The sequence below is a fragment of the Coloeus monedula genome (assembly GCF_965178545.1).
Source record: "Coloeus monedula genome assembly, chromosome: 1".
NCBI lineage: Eukaryota > Metazoa > Chordata > Aves > Passeriformes > Corvidae > Coloeus > Coloeus monedula.
This window is the reverse complement of record NC_138781.1, coordinates 73547718-73562935: the sequence shown is the minus strand read 5'-3', so window position 1 is coordinate 73562935 and position 15218 is coordinate 73547718. Positions and strand designations below refer to the sequence as shown.

Genomic DNA, 15218 nt, shown 5'->3' with positions numbered 1-15218 from the left:
CCATTTTGAAGTGGTTTTATTTTGGTTTTTGGGGGCTTTGGCTATTTATTTTGTGGTTTTTCAAAAACTATATGATTTCTTTGTCCAAGTGTTCCAAAGTAGACTAGTTCTTGAAGTCAAATACAAGTCTCTTTTCACTGCTGTGTGGATACCCTGTTTTGTTAAACCGTTGTAATCATGAAGGTTTCAACAGAGAACATAAATGGTTATGGAAGAGTATTTCACAAGTTTCCTTCATTTTCTATGTTAATGAGTACTTCTGCCTCTGTTCAGCTTTCTCTTTGCCCCCTTTCACCCATTGCAGAGGAAACTGCAAAAAGTTACCTGTTGCCAAGATTTCATTTGAAACTTTTCTAATGTCTTGATTGCTTTCATGTTACCTTACTTTTTAGAGTGGTTTGAAGACAGAAGACTGTCTGAATGGATTTTTAGGTGGATTGCCTTAGATACCCCTGCAAGGGGAACAATTCTGTAGATGCTGTCATGGTGCTGGCACCTTGTAAGCATATGAGAGGAGAAGAAGGAGCTTGTATGTGTACAAATGGTGTACACATGTATGGACTGGGCTTTAAATTTTTTATTTCTATCCAAAAGGTTTTATATATACTCAATAGTCACCTGTGTAATACAAAGTAGCAGCAACCTAGTAGTACATTCCTATTGTTATTTTTTAAAATGTTGATGTTGCTTTTTCCATCCCTTCTTTCCCTTTTAGCCTGGCGATACAAAGCTCCTCAGCAAGTTGTATTTGTTGAAAAGTTGACAAAACTTGTTGTAAGTCAGCTGCCCAACTTCTGGAAGCTCTGGGTTTCTTATGTAAATGGAAGTTTATTCAGTGAGGTATGGATTCTTCTATATAAAGGACTTATAAGTAACAAAGGTCTGTAATAATTATATCTGAAGTATTGTATTTTCCTGGTAGAAGTAACAACATTTTAGTAAGAAATTTTTCTTTTAAAAGACCATAAGCATACAGTAGAATAACTTCAAATTCTGACAGTGGGGATTGTGTGTGTGTCTGTGTCTGTGTTCCAGTTGCTGGACTCAATAATATCTGTGTACTTTCACCTCTTACTCATAGCTGGCCCTTCACTGGTGATCTGAAGAAATAACACATTGCATGAAGGGTAGAGATACGTAAAAGACAGAGTCATACAGAAAAAATATTGTTTCCTTTCTTTGGAAAAGGAGTGCTCATTTCTTCAGTTCTAAGTATTTGGAAGTGAGGTTAGGTTCAAGACCAGAACTGCAAAATAACCAAGGCACAGAGCAGAATTCACAGACACATTATAGGGAGTCTAGTCTGGAAGGTTAGTCAGCTGCAACTACTTGTGCTGGTAGTCCTTGCTTAGATGATCTGATTGTTCCAAATCATGCAAATATAATCTTGATAATCCAAGAAGAAGGGGAAAAACAAAAGTAATGATTTATGACCCATGCTGGTTTTATATGCACAGTCTTAACAGATTTTGAAAATTAGTTTTTGATAAATTAATTAATTTGTAGTATACAATGTTGTGCTGTGTTTAAATTCTGAAGTCAGCACGTCTATCTACTATTCTTTGCAGCTTTATTAGAAAAAACAAAAGCATTCAAAAAAGAACATTTGGAAGCTTATGTTCTCATTTTCTATTTCTCTAACTAAAGAATTAATTTATCTATTTATTGCCACTGTTTATAAATCCATATACTGTTTTCATATGATGATACTAATAGGTACTATAGCCCTTTAGATGTTGAATACAATGTACAGAGCATTATAGCTTAAGTGAAATAGATGATATGTGTGATCCTCATTTTACATGATAAAAATCAAAAGATAGGACATTTACTCATAATGTTCAGTGAAGAAAGTAAAATCAAGAATAAACTTTAGTACTGTTGACTTCAACAAAAATAATTAATTTCGTAAGGGAAATAACAACCTTTCTTTTTGACACCAGTACTGTTGAAAATTAAACCTTACAAACTCACCTGTAAAGTTACTGTGATTTTTTTTTTCCTGTGTACAATAAAAAAGAAAGCAATTTCTAGAGAAACAGAGACTTGAACTGTAAACAAGGTGAAGAAATCCTGCTCATGAAAATGACTGCAAGTGGAAAATGTAGTGATCTTCTGTCCTGCCTGAACAAAACATTGTTTAAATGTATTAAAACAAAAGAGGTAGTTTTGTTGTTAGTCTGTAAGGTGCATATGCTCTTCTTTTTTTGGGCCTAATTCTGAACTTCTGAGAGATTAATCCCTATACATTTGATTTCTTCTGCTCCTTTGGTCCTTACAGAAGCCCCACAAATTCTTAGGGAGATAGGAAGGTCGGTATCCTCTGCTCCTCCTGTATGTTGTGCATGCCACAGTCAATTGAGGATGAGCGAGAGAAGGGGGTGACATAAGCTAGAAGATGTCTAGAAGACCTAAGAATATCTGTCATCACAGTGCATTCAAGACTGAAAGTTTGTGTTTTTCTGTCGGAAACAGTACAGATTTTAATTGTCCACTAAGAAAATTCTTTTACCATGGGTGCGTGCTATTTATCATCATTCAGGAAGCAAGGCAATTGCTACATTTTTTAAGAAATATCCTATGAAAAATGATATAGAGGGTTATTCCAGTTAGCTTATTCAAGTCTTCTACATTTTAGAAATGTAGAAAGAAAATCTCCACATATGCATTTCAAGATTGTATTTTACTGTTCAGTTTGTAGGGTTTTGGTGGGGAAGGGGATTCTTTTTAGTTCTGAAAGGTTAGCTATATGCCTTAAAACATTGTCAGTTAAAAATGTGTGTGGTATTTCAACAGTTTGAAAAGTTGAGTTCTTTGAATCACTCTAGGTGAAGTCACAAATGTGAGTAGTAACCGTTGATCTTACCACAAGATAGTTTTGGTCTGTCTGTGCAGGAAAGGTTTAAGATTGGTCTTCAGCAAAACCACTAAAAAAAAAAAAAAAAAATCAGAGATCTATGAATTGCTCTGTTTAATCCAGCTGTAAGCCAATGTGAATTTAAAGTTGCTATCTGAAGTATCAAGGAATATAACTTATTTTCTTTTTAATGCCTTGGAAGAGAGAAGTGGAAATTAAATGCAGCAATAATTTGAAGGTTGTTCTCCTTGTCTGCAATGGTATAATTCAGAGCTTTAACGTACAAGAGTTTTATGGCTATGCATTTTCCAAAACTCTTAAGCAGTTTTATTTTTCTGCAGTTTTTGCTCACATCAAATTATTTATTTTATCTCAGAAATCTTAAATGCTTTAACTAAATAGGGATTTTGAAAAACACAGCATTTCAAACGAGTTATTTGAAAGTAAACTGATTCTCTTTGAGAACACTCCTGTCATGTTATTGCGCTTCTTGTCCAGTAGATGTTGCTGTACAAACATAGAATAGGAGATTTTCTAAGTATAAAATTCAACGTCTGCACTTCACATAGGATTTGAAATAACTTTTTCAATATAATTTGCTCTACTGAGATCTCAGTAGTCTCCACAGAAGGGTAGAACTACAAACAGGAAAACTATTAGTCAAACCATGTTTTTCTTCAACTGTAACTGTCTCATGCAAAGTGTACTCACGCTCCTCTGTTCTCAAACAAGTGAAAAAGAAGATGCTGCTTATTTTGCAGAGTCTCTTTTACAATTAGTTGAATTATTTAAAGAGCATTGTAACAAAATACTGTTCCTAAAACCAAACAAAAACCCCGCAACCCTCCCCCTCACATCTTGCATTTCCAAATTGTCGTTCCAAAAATTGTCTCCCACTTCACATTGGCGTCTTTCTCTGGTCAGCTTCCATGCTGAAAAAATAGTTTCTTCATGTAAACTTGATGCACAATTAGACTATATTTTATATGTTTTAGATCTCACTAACACTGCAGTGAGAAAACTTTGACCTCAGGAAGTTTGTACTGCTTGAGCTACTCTTACGCTTGTCTCTGACTTTGTCTTAAGCATACATTTTTTCCTCAGAATTAAACATTAGGGTACTTACCTACAGTAAGTAGAGTTTATTGATATATGTATATGTTCTTTGCTTAGTAAAATGCCCTTAGTTAGTTTTTGTAATTACATCATAAACTCATCAGTTTTCACTTCTTCACTTTGAAACCCCCTTTTTCAGAATTATTTTAACAGTGGTTATAAGATACTTACACTTTTCAATTTTCTCATTTTCACAAGACTGCTGAAAAATCTGGCCAAATGGAAAGATCGAAGAAAAATGCTAGGCAAAGACAAAATGATTTCAAGGTAAGTAGCTGGGGGAGATATGGTGGGCAGAACCTTAATTTCTTTCATTTGTCCTTCATGGCAAGATTCTTTAGTGTCACCTTGAAAAATAAAATTTCTTAAATCATTTGTGTACCTCATATCTTTTTGTCCTATCTTCTCTACCATATGGAGCCACCTGTAAATCTAACATTGCTACCTGTTGTATATAGCAAGTACAAGGCTGCTTAAGCATCTTGGAAGAGCTCTTTCCTTGATTTTTCTTTCCCTTCTTCTGATGCAGAAAATGATTCAGGAAGTGATGCACTCTCTGGTAAAACTTATCCGTGGAGCCTTGCTTCCATTCAGCCTCAGAGAAGGAGAATTAAGACAGTATGGTGGCTGGGAAATGAAATCTGAACTTTCTGGCCAGTGGCTAACACATGTTATCCAGACTGTAAGGTAAATGGGTCTCTGGACCTGTAAAATCCTCCTATTCCTGCAATCTGTGTGCTGTAAGACAAAATGTTTTGTTCATTTCATTAAGTACCCTAAGTTTTGAGAATGTTAGCATTTTCAAAAATAGGATTGCAAAAAAATTGCTTATGTCACATTTAGGATTCTATGTGCAATTATTGATGTCTCATGATATAGTCTTATTACATAATAATATATTCATTTTTTCCCATAGCATCTTATTAAAAAGTTTGAATAAGATATTTGCCTGGCACAGCATAGACACTCAGTGAATGAAACAGGATTTGGTTCTTTAGGGTAGAAAGCAATTATTTGCTGCGTTTGCTACATGTCTTCCCATCTTTACCAAAATGGGTGAAAATATCATGTTTCTTACTCTAGTATCATTACAGTTGTTTAATGGAAGGTGATACTCCTGCTTATAATGTCACTCTGCTTATATTTTTTATAAAATTAATAATGCAAATTTCATTAATTGCAAAATTACTCACTAATATGAAGAATTTGCTTGCATTTGTCTGTGGGGACTACAGGAATTGTCACTATCTTCTGAAAGTAACTACTCCTTCTGAGTAGTACCTGGGTATGATACTGTACTTTTTATCTCGAGTTTTCAAGGCAGGAAACAAGCAAAGCATGGATGAAGAGAAGAAAGGGGGGGTATAATCATGTATAGATATTTTTAGTGTGGATGGGGTGATACGCACCTGTTGTCAAGTCTGTTTAACACTTTCTCTCAGTCTGTTGTCACTTAAATTTTCTGTACTGTAACCACGTAGAAAAATATTTCCATGTGAAGTTTGTTGTTCTGGATGAATTTTGTGGAATGCTCTCAATTTAAGATGGAACTGACTTGCTACTTGATGAAAGGATATGAAGGGGCACCAGTGTTGCCCTTTTATGGGAAGCAAGCCATGAGTTTCACTCAAATTATAGAATTATAGACTTTAGCACTTGCACATGTGTAATACTGGCTTGGAAATGTAACCAACAGATTCTCTAAAGGTTAGCCATGCTCCTGCCTTCCGAGATAAGATCCAGGCTGAGGTTACAGAAGACTCTCTTTCAGAGAATCTCCTTTTGCTTTCCGGGCACTACCCTTGTAATGAACAACTGAACTTAGATCTGGGGAAATCCTCTCTCCCTCCTACTCCTTTCCCCACCTTGTTTTTGTAGTGATGGCACTTGAGTAAAGTGGGCTAGACTTTACTGCAAAGTGATCAAAAGTAGAGAAGAAAAGGGGCATCTGGAGAAGAGGAATGGAACATGCTCTCATAGGGTCCTGATCGGTGATGACCAGGTCAGAAGTTTATGCAAGTGCTGCAAGTACGTTAATTTTCAAGCCCCCACACTTTGACAGCCTGACAAAAATTTTGTGACTCACACTAATTATGAAGGTGGGCTGTTCCCAAGAAGAGTCTACACATTGCCTAAGGCCTTTATCTGTTGCAAAGTTATGTAATAGCTTAAGCCTTATTTTCATAGTTTGTAGCTAAAAGTCATTGTGAAGCACATGACAGAATTTTACTCTTTTCTGTCAGTTCGCAAATGGTTTACTGCTTTCTGCTTGTGTTTAAGAGTGATAAAGCTCACAATATTAGATAATAAGGAGTTGCCGTTACATCTGTGTGATCTTAATTTTTCTGCTTGTTTGTATGTATCACACAGCTGATGTCACGCATACATATTTGTATGTATCACACAGGTGGTAGCACAGTCTTTCTCTTGTACCCCATCCTGTCACAGCCCAGTATGAATAGGTTCCAGAGAATAAATTAGAACTATGCAATCAAGTGAGCCATTGCTGCAAGACTTTTGCCTTACTCTAAAGGTGTAAAGGTGTGCATTTGTTAGGGTGTGTTATATGAGAAAAAGGATGATTTTAGGGATGTGACAGCTCTGTGCTCAATGGAATCAACTCTAAAGTACAGGTATTCTGTGCAGTCTAAAGTAACTTAAACTTCTCACAGGTGGGTATTTACATTCTGTTTCCTGACTGGCTGAGATAGTATAGATTTTTCTAATCTTCTAATTCAGTATTGTCCTGGGTGGAGAGCAGTCTGGCTAATGGTGCGGGTTTGGTGGTTTTTGCCCGATACCAGGAGTATGGAACTGGAGCCTACAGGTGGATGACTGGAAATGTTCCACTTGTTTGCTTGTACCTTCCTATTCCTCCACCTTGGCACTTTCTATTACCTGTGTTTTCCTCAGTAGTATCATTAGGGCAGATGGCAGTGACTGCCTTTGAATTGTCCTTGTTTACATATCCAGGAGTTGGATAAAAGCAGTGAACCTCCCTCTATGCCCCTGACTAAGTCTGAGCACAACGGCAGCCTCTTCGTTGAAAGCTGAAATGCTAATTCTTGCAAGCAGCTGCTGTGTTACTATTTCTAAAGGAAAAACAGAAATTAATGTCTCCATCCTTACCTGTAGTACCAGTGATTTGTACCTGGTCAGAGTTGGAAGCAAAACAGTGAATTAATTCTGCTTATGGTGCAGTAGGCTGTATTTTGGCTCCTTGAATGTGTATATTAGCACTCTAATGCACAGCCACATCACCTTCTCTGGCAGTTTAATCACTGTTACTGTTTTCATGCAAGTAAAAAAAATCTCATAAACCCTGTCATAGATCTTGTATTTGATCTAGGCATTCACCTAAAAAGAAAAACAAAACAAACAAACAAAAAAAACCAGTTACTTCTGCTCCAAAAGGATTATTCTTGGATCAGAGGACAGGATATGGATGCAAAAAGACAAGCAGGGAAGTGTAAGATGGTAGAAAAAGGTGGCATGTTGCTGTGATGACATTATTGTAAACTTAGAGAAAAAAAAAAATCTGCATTTACAATCTTCAGAATTAAATAAATAATTGATCTTCTCAGAATGGGATAATTGGTTTTCAAAGATACACAGAGAATGGAGCTCTTGTATTTATATATGCAGAAAATGTCTGAAAAATTCAATGTAGTTATATCAGCTTAAAAAAACCTTCAGATTTACACTTCCATCTAACTTTATTTGTTTTCCAGGCTTAGTTCTGAGTCTCTTACTGCACTCGAGATACCCAATGACATGCTTCAGATCATCCAGGATCTTATTCTGGACCTTCGTGTACGTTGCATTATCGTGACCTTACAGCACACAGCTGAAGGTAATAGAAGGCTGCAGGTCTCCTTGCTTACTGTCATTCTTTCGCCCCTAATTAGGCCAAACCATGTTCTGGAAAATAACGTGTTTATTACAGATGTTGTAGTGGCAGTGGACTCATCTGATTCTGTAGTCTCTCACAAGAGTTACTCAAATACTCCATTTTTCTTCCAGAAATAAGTTATGAGTATTTTCTTACCTCAGTCTAATAAATAGAGTAAGTTAGACTTGTTTCTTTAGGGTTGAGACAGTTCTACAACACAAGTGATTTTTTTCATAATGCAGCTTTTCCATGTTGGAAATATAATTTATTTTCTTTCTTGAGTTTTTCTATAACATGAAGAATTAAATAAGCAGTGTCCTACCCCCAAGGACGAAAAAAAAAAAAAAAAATCTTGCAGCCATTTATGAAGTATTAGTTGTGTGGTTTCCAGGGCTTTTTACTAACACTGTAATCTCCAGGGCTTCCTACTGTGTACACAACTTTTGCCATAAATGTCTGGATTGTGAAGGCCAGTAACATATTCTCTAAATCTAATGTGACTCTAATGTGGGGCCATTCTTCTTGCTGTCTCTGAAACTTAAATTTGAATGAAGTAGATCTTCCAGAAATAAATGTCTCTCCTAAAATCAGGGCAGATTGATCTACTAACTGTCTTAGCAGGGCTGTGGGGTTTTTTTCCAAAAGACTACGTACCCTCAAAATTAAATAAAATTAGGGCTTTTTAATATTATATTTTAGTCCCTTTTGATCTTTAACATAGGATTTTATGGAGGCTGACACGAAGATAAGAGTTTTACTCTATGCTTGAGTGTGCCAAGCATAGGTGGCAATATTAAGCAAGTCTTTAAACTTTTGGTGACAACAAATCATTAGGTATTTATGGTTTATTTGTTACAATATTGATCTGAATTGCATTCTTGGCTCTTATTTTATTAAATCTCATTTCACAATTAATATTCTTTTCCTGCATTAATATCAATCCAGCCAGCCAGATAAGTTCATACATTGTCGTCTCCTTAAAACTCTGTAAAACTCTGTAAAGTATTATCACTATTTCAGATGTCACTAAAAGTATGAGAAAGTCATTTTTGCTTTTCATCCCTTAGCCCAATTGAGTTCAATTGTTTGTTTTTTCTTAATGATAGGTGAAAGAGATTTTTTTTCTTTTAATTGTGACTTGAGGATGGTCTTATTGGACTGACTTACTCCTCTGTCCAGGAACTGAGAGTGATTCCTCAGATGTCCTTCTGTTTCAAAGGAAGAAAGTAGCTCTCAACCATTTTCTTGACAGTCCTCAGCTTATCCAATCTCTGACCTACCTATCTAGTTTCTCTTGCACAATCCAGAGAGCTCCAATATGTGATCAGTGATGAAAAACTCTGTTGTCTTACTAGTTTTGCCTACTTGTTGCATCATGGCAATAGCCCGGTTCTTTGTTTGGATGCAGAGTTTCTGCTCTGCATATTCTGATTGCTGGCTACACATTTTGTGTAAGAAAAACTCTTATGGTAATCTGCACCTTAGTCTTTAATAAAAGCATTTCATACTTTTCTTTCTTGAATCAAAAGAAATCAGATCCCTAGAGATGCTGGTATGTGTTATTGGCTGGATAATGTCACTCTCTTTTGTCTAGCCATAACAGCAGCTTTCCTCAAGTGCTGCTTCCATCCCCTATCAGTGAAGCAGTTCTGTGTGTTGGCTATAGCATCAAGCAGGAGGAAAGATACCTGCTTGTATCATAACTCTCATTCCATGCATTGCATGCGGTATCTTTGGGGCCTGGCTTTTTTTTTCTTTGCCTACTGAAGCAAAATTGTATTTCTGGAATGTATTTAGATAGTGGGGATTTTTTTCTGCACATGACCAGGTTGATTGGGCCCTTGAAAAAGCTCTTATTATTGGAGAACGAGTGAAAGAACAGGTAATGGATATTCTAATGGAGCTATGTAAATGTATCTCAGAAGTAGCTATATCTGCAATACATAAATATAGCTTTATCTGCAATACAAAAAAGCTCCTCCTGGACTTGAATTTCACCCCTCTAAATATCTCAAAATGTAAGTGCCAATATAAACTTCAGTCTCATCTTTTTGCTGCATGTTGTAAGTTGGTAAAGGCATTCAGCTGTAGTTAAAATATTCAGATGTAGTTAAAATATTCAATAGAACACTTAAGCTTTTCAAATATAGTAAACCTGCCCACGCACTGGGTTTTTTTGTTGTCTTATGATAAACACCATATACACACACTGGCCCTGAGAAGGCAGTCTGTGTTCTTTCCCTCCTGTTATGTGATCACTGGTCATAAAGGTCATGAAAGAGAAATTATGTGAATGCCAGACTAGACAGGGGGTTTACGTGATTGTATTTGACTGGAATTTGATGAGCAGTGAAATATGAGAAAGAAATTTGGTGGGATTTATATTTGTATTAGCTAAGAACAGAATGCAAAACTGAGCAGCCACAAAAGCATGTAAAGGCTGACCAGCGCAATCTAAACCTTTAGAAGAATATCAGTTGAATTAAGTAGGAAAGTGAGCAGTGTAATTATTCTGCACAATTCCTTAATGCCTTTTATCCTCACTGAGCCTATACTTCCATGAGAGTTGCAGAGTATGACACTATAACTAAGCTTCTTAATTTAGCTGCAGAAAGCACTAAGATTTTGAAGATACCTTTCAGCATGCATTAGTTATCCTCCTTTCTTGGATTTTTAGAAGAGATGACAATTCACTGAAATTTTTGCTCGTTTAAAAGGGAATTTCATGGTGTGCAGGCACTTCTGATGAGTACTTTGTGTGTGGGAAAACTATATAAAAGCCCCACAAACTGCACACAGTTGATCTTTGTTCTGTTTACACTTCAATTAAGCCCAAAACACAGTGATGATGCACAATGCATGCCATCCCTAAAGGAATTGTGTTTTTATAGTGCATAAGTTTTGGATTCACATCCCAATAAGTAGTTGTATAGTAAGCCTGTGTAAGTTAACACCTTCTGGGTAGTGGAAGAGAGTGCTTTTTGCATATCTCTTCATGTATTTTTGAAGAAAATCTGGCACTGTGGATCTTTGACCCTGCGTCGGGACCCTGTGCCTCTTTTACAGTTCTGAATATAAATTATATGCTGTCCTTTCTGTCTTTACTAAAATGCTAGTCAGTTTTCTTTCATTTTAATTAAGAGCTAGAGTGTAATAGACTAGAGACTTGGATTCTTAGATGAAGTATTTTATATTGTGATTAAAAATTTACAAAATAAAAACAAACCAAAGCCTTCACAATATTCCTTTAATTCTAAGCTTTCCAGTAAATGATGGGCTTCATGCAAGTCCTGCCATGTATCATAGATGTGCTTCTCTGTGTGGAGTCACCAGCACACCATGTGTGAGTTCCATTCTTAGTCATTTGAGAATGCTGAAGGCTTTGAAGCTTGTAGTGCTATTTGCTTGTATGCCTAGTCATTGCAGTCCCAGTGTCTGTGGTTTATCTTTTCAAGTTCAAGGAGTTTTTAATAATGAAAATTTATACCTTCTCTCCCCACCCACCCATCCCATCTTTCCCCTATTACTCTGTCTTACAGATATAAAGAGATTAGCTGAAAAGGAGGACTGGGTTGTTGACAACGAAGGTTTGACATCGTTGGTGGGTATATTTTGTGTCTTGTACGCACTTTCTTTGCTGGATTTTTTTTTTTTTTGTATGTGTAACGATTTTTATATTCTTAGAAATTTAACTTATTTTGGACTTCATCTGTATGCGTGCAGACTGGTGTCTGTAGTTTTATTAAAATATGAAAATATGAGAAGCTAAAAAAATATTTTTAATTGTTTGAATGGTTACATATTTGAATGGTTTATCAAAGTAAAAAATCGTACTTGAGGTCACAAGTTCAGTTCACATCAAAATGCTTCAAAACTTAGTAGGCACACTACCATGGAACTGGTCTGTAGCTAAATAAATAGGTCACTTATAATGAGAAATTGAACTGAAAAGCAACTAATTTAGGAGATTGCCTACATGCAAACAACCGATGACTTGAAACCAAATTCAGATAAATTAGTGAGATGCTTTCTGGAAATAAACAGTAATGAGTAATGCCTAAAACACAGCAAGTATGTTGTAGGTGTGACTTAAAAACAATCTGCGAAAGCAGAAAAGGCCTGTGGGAGGGAGAGTTGCTTTGTGTATGTTATCTAAGGGAATGCTCCACAGACTTTTTTAGTTCTTCTTATTTGCTTCTATAAATATGTGTTTGAAGTTGAGTAGGAGTACATTAAGCAGTCACAATATGCATACTGTAGGAAGAAGTGTTGTTGTCAATTGTAGTACTATAACCAGATTTACAGCTTCTGGTCTTGATTTCGGTTGCTGCTGCCATGGGCAAGTCCCTTAACTTTTCTGTTTTTCACTATGTTCATCTGCTGAATGAAGGCAGGGGGAAGGTTCTTCCACAAAAGTGTTGTTTCTTTATGCTTGTGTTGTATCCTGACCCATCTTTATTAAAAAACTGCTTAAGACTTTTTTGTACTTAGAAATCATCCATTCATTCCTTGTATACAACACTTCCCTAGATACCTTTTGAGGCCATGGTTGAAACATGCCAAATTTTAAAGGTGGAAGTTGACTATGTTTTGTCATAGCAAGAAAGTAGAGTTCATTGTGGTAATAATAGAGCAACAGTATAAAAAAGGGCCAGGCAGTCTCTCTGGGGACATTTTAGGCTTGAGGTAGAAACTGTATTTTAAGTTTGCAGGAAATACTGGTTGAGGACCCCTTTATAATTTATATTCCAGGTAAAAGATGCAGTGAGACACAGAACCAGGTTTTCTCAGCCTCATAATATCCAAGGAATCACATGTCTAAACAGCTTTCCTCTCCTGTGATGTGGTATTTTATAGTGTGGAAGCGAAAACCCAAGAGCAGCACTTTACTACTGGCCTTTTTCTTATCCAAAAATACTAAATAGAGATTGTCTTAGTGGCTTTTTTAATGGTTTTCATTTTGCCATGTGAGCATCAGTTTCACAATCCACCTCCACCTCTTATTTACAGAAATAAAAGTTACTCCTAAGCCTGAAGTTGGTGGCATGCCATAAACTATCTAGTGAATGAAAAGCAAGTTCACAGGACTTACAAACTTTTTTGTCCACTTCTTTGACCCAAATCCAGTAAGATGATGCCTTTCTTCTGGATCAGTGACTTCTTCACGTTGCCCTGCACAACAGGTCCCTGCCCAATACCAGCAGACAGATGCATTAAAAAAAAAAAAAAGTGTGACTTATCAGGGAAGAGAGAAAGACAAGGAAAAAGTGACTGATGACTCTTCTGTGAACTTGTTGGCACTTTCAGGATGAAATTGATACATGTTATCCAGACACTCATATTTCAGGTTTGGAAACCTGAGGGTAAACAACAGCCCCTCAAACCATTTTTTGTTCCATTCAAAAGCAGCTTCAGTCCAATTTTCTTAGAAACCTTTTGCTGAAATACAACGCAGAAATACTGCACATCTGTGGTAAAATTCTATCCCAGCTCAGATCAAGGAGTGGAGGAAAGAGTGTGTCAACAGGCATCTGTAAGGCTACAAACAGCTCTAAAAAGCTTTCATGAGCCTTTTATATGAGGCTGTTTGGTGTTAAAGTTTGTCATTCAGATAAAAAAATGTACATTGATCTATGGTAATAATTCTGTAGACAACTTACTTACAGAAGTGTATCACTATGAAAGGATCCTCTGGTAATATATGAAGTGTGAATTTTTTTTCCCCCCACCCCTTATTTGGGATCATTTGGAAATAGAGAGCTTACCATATAGCTTTTAAGTTTTTATGTATTTGTGTAGTGTATATTTAGCATGTATATCTACAGCTAACAACTTGTTTGACTTTCAGCCATCCCAGTTTGAACAGTGCATTATTCATTCCTTGCAATCTCTTAAAACTGTGCTGGACTGCAAACCTGGAGAAGCCAGTGTAAGTTTTGAATTGTGGTTTCATTTTTGTCCTTCTTCTGAAACCAGTAGTAATTTATATTAAAAGAACTTCCAGAGAATGATCCAAGGATATAACTTTCCTCTTTATTTTTTTTCCCATGTACACCTTTTCACTTGTGCTAGGTTTTAGACTTATGTTTGTGCTTCCTTTATTAAGGGTAATTTGTGTGTATGGGGCATATTGAAGCTATATTTAAATCCTTAAAGCTGTTCTTTTGAAAAAAAAATGCTACTCATGTTATTTTCAGATAGCAGTAGACATTAAATCTAAAATAAAAAAGGGAGAGGCCATTCCTAGGAGCTACTCTTCACTCATTATTGGATTCAAATTACTTGAAAGACTTAAATTCAACTTTTTGTCCCCTTCTACTCAGTGCCTTGAGGCCCTGATGGATTGAAACATTGATGTTTTCTTTCAGGTTTCAGCGCTGTAAGGGAGTTTAACACTTTTTCAAACTCTCCTGTTTTTTTTTCTCTCTCCTCACATTAATCTTTATGACTAGCTTGTCTATTTTCTTAATGAACATTATTGAAAAGAATCTGCAGTGAATTCACCTGCATGATTAATCCTTCTTTTTAGAACATAAAGACCTTGAAATATCCTGGGAGCTTTTGCTGCAATTCCATTAGCCAACAATGACACATATCACGTGTACAAGCTCTTCCTTCTTTTTACTGTGTTATCTCCTCATGCTTATCAAACTGTTTACTGGGACTTGTATTCTCTCTCCCATCTTTAGGATGGAGAAAAATTGAAATTGATGCATAAGAAAACAGTGTCCCAGCAGCCATTCCTTTAATTGTGTCATCTCTTTAGGGATAAGTTACTCAGGCCTTCCTTAGAATAATGCCATGTGAAGCTGTTCTGCTGAAATAATATGCTTGCATCTGCAGGTTTTCCAACAGCAGAAAACACAGGAGGATGTGTGCCAGCTAAGCATTGGGATCATGCAGGTAACTTGAGCACTTTGAAGTATGAAATTGTCAAAGCAAATGACCATCAAAAATGTGTGCGTTGTACCTTATTCACCTCCCGAAAGATATCTTAAGTTGATGACTGTGTTATTCCTCTGGTACACTCAGGCATGCTGAGAAATGTTTGACTTTAAAAGTAGGTAGAGTTTACTAGCTAAATCTGGTGATGGCAAATCCTCTGAGGGTAAGTGACACATTCAAGTATTTTACTGAATGTGATTGTTCAAGATTTTACTGACAATTGACACATGCTGAGCTGATGCCATCTAACATCTATATGCTGCAGTGAGAGGAGAGATGCTGATTTTCATCAGCCGAAGATCTGGCTTTTAATTTTTGTATCAGAAAACAGTGTTCTTTCTAACATAATCGGATTTTTTTTAATTGATTTGAAAGTAGGTAATAGCATTTTTTCGGTTTCTCAAGCAT

General features: G+C 36.3%; 1 protein-coding gene across 2 annotated transcripts in view; it reads left to right on the top strand.

The window, feature by feature from the left end:
- EXOC2 (exocyst complex component 2) overlaps positions 1–15218 on the top strand; it is a 128008-nt gene that overhangs the window by 69533 nt on the left and 43257 nt on the right. For both annotated transcript variants that reach the window (XM_082291326.1, XM_082291327.1), the window contains exons 13-19: positions 716–840; positions 4172–4240; positions 4503–4660; positions 7705–7826; positions 11405–11466; positions 13714–13794; positions 14709–14768. In XM_082291326.1, coding sequence (XP_082147452.1) covers positions 716–840; positions 4172–4240; positions 4503–4660; positions 7705–7826; positions 11405–11466; positions 13714–13794; positions 14709–14768 — 677 coding nt within the window. The remainder of the gene's footprint in view (positions 1–715; positions 841–4171; positions 4241–4502; positions 4661–7704; positions 7827–11404; positions 11467–13713; positions 13795–14708; positions 14769–15218) is intronic.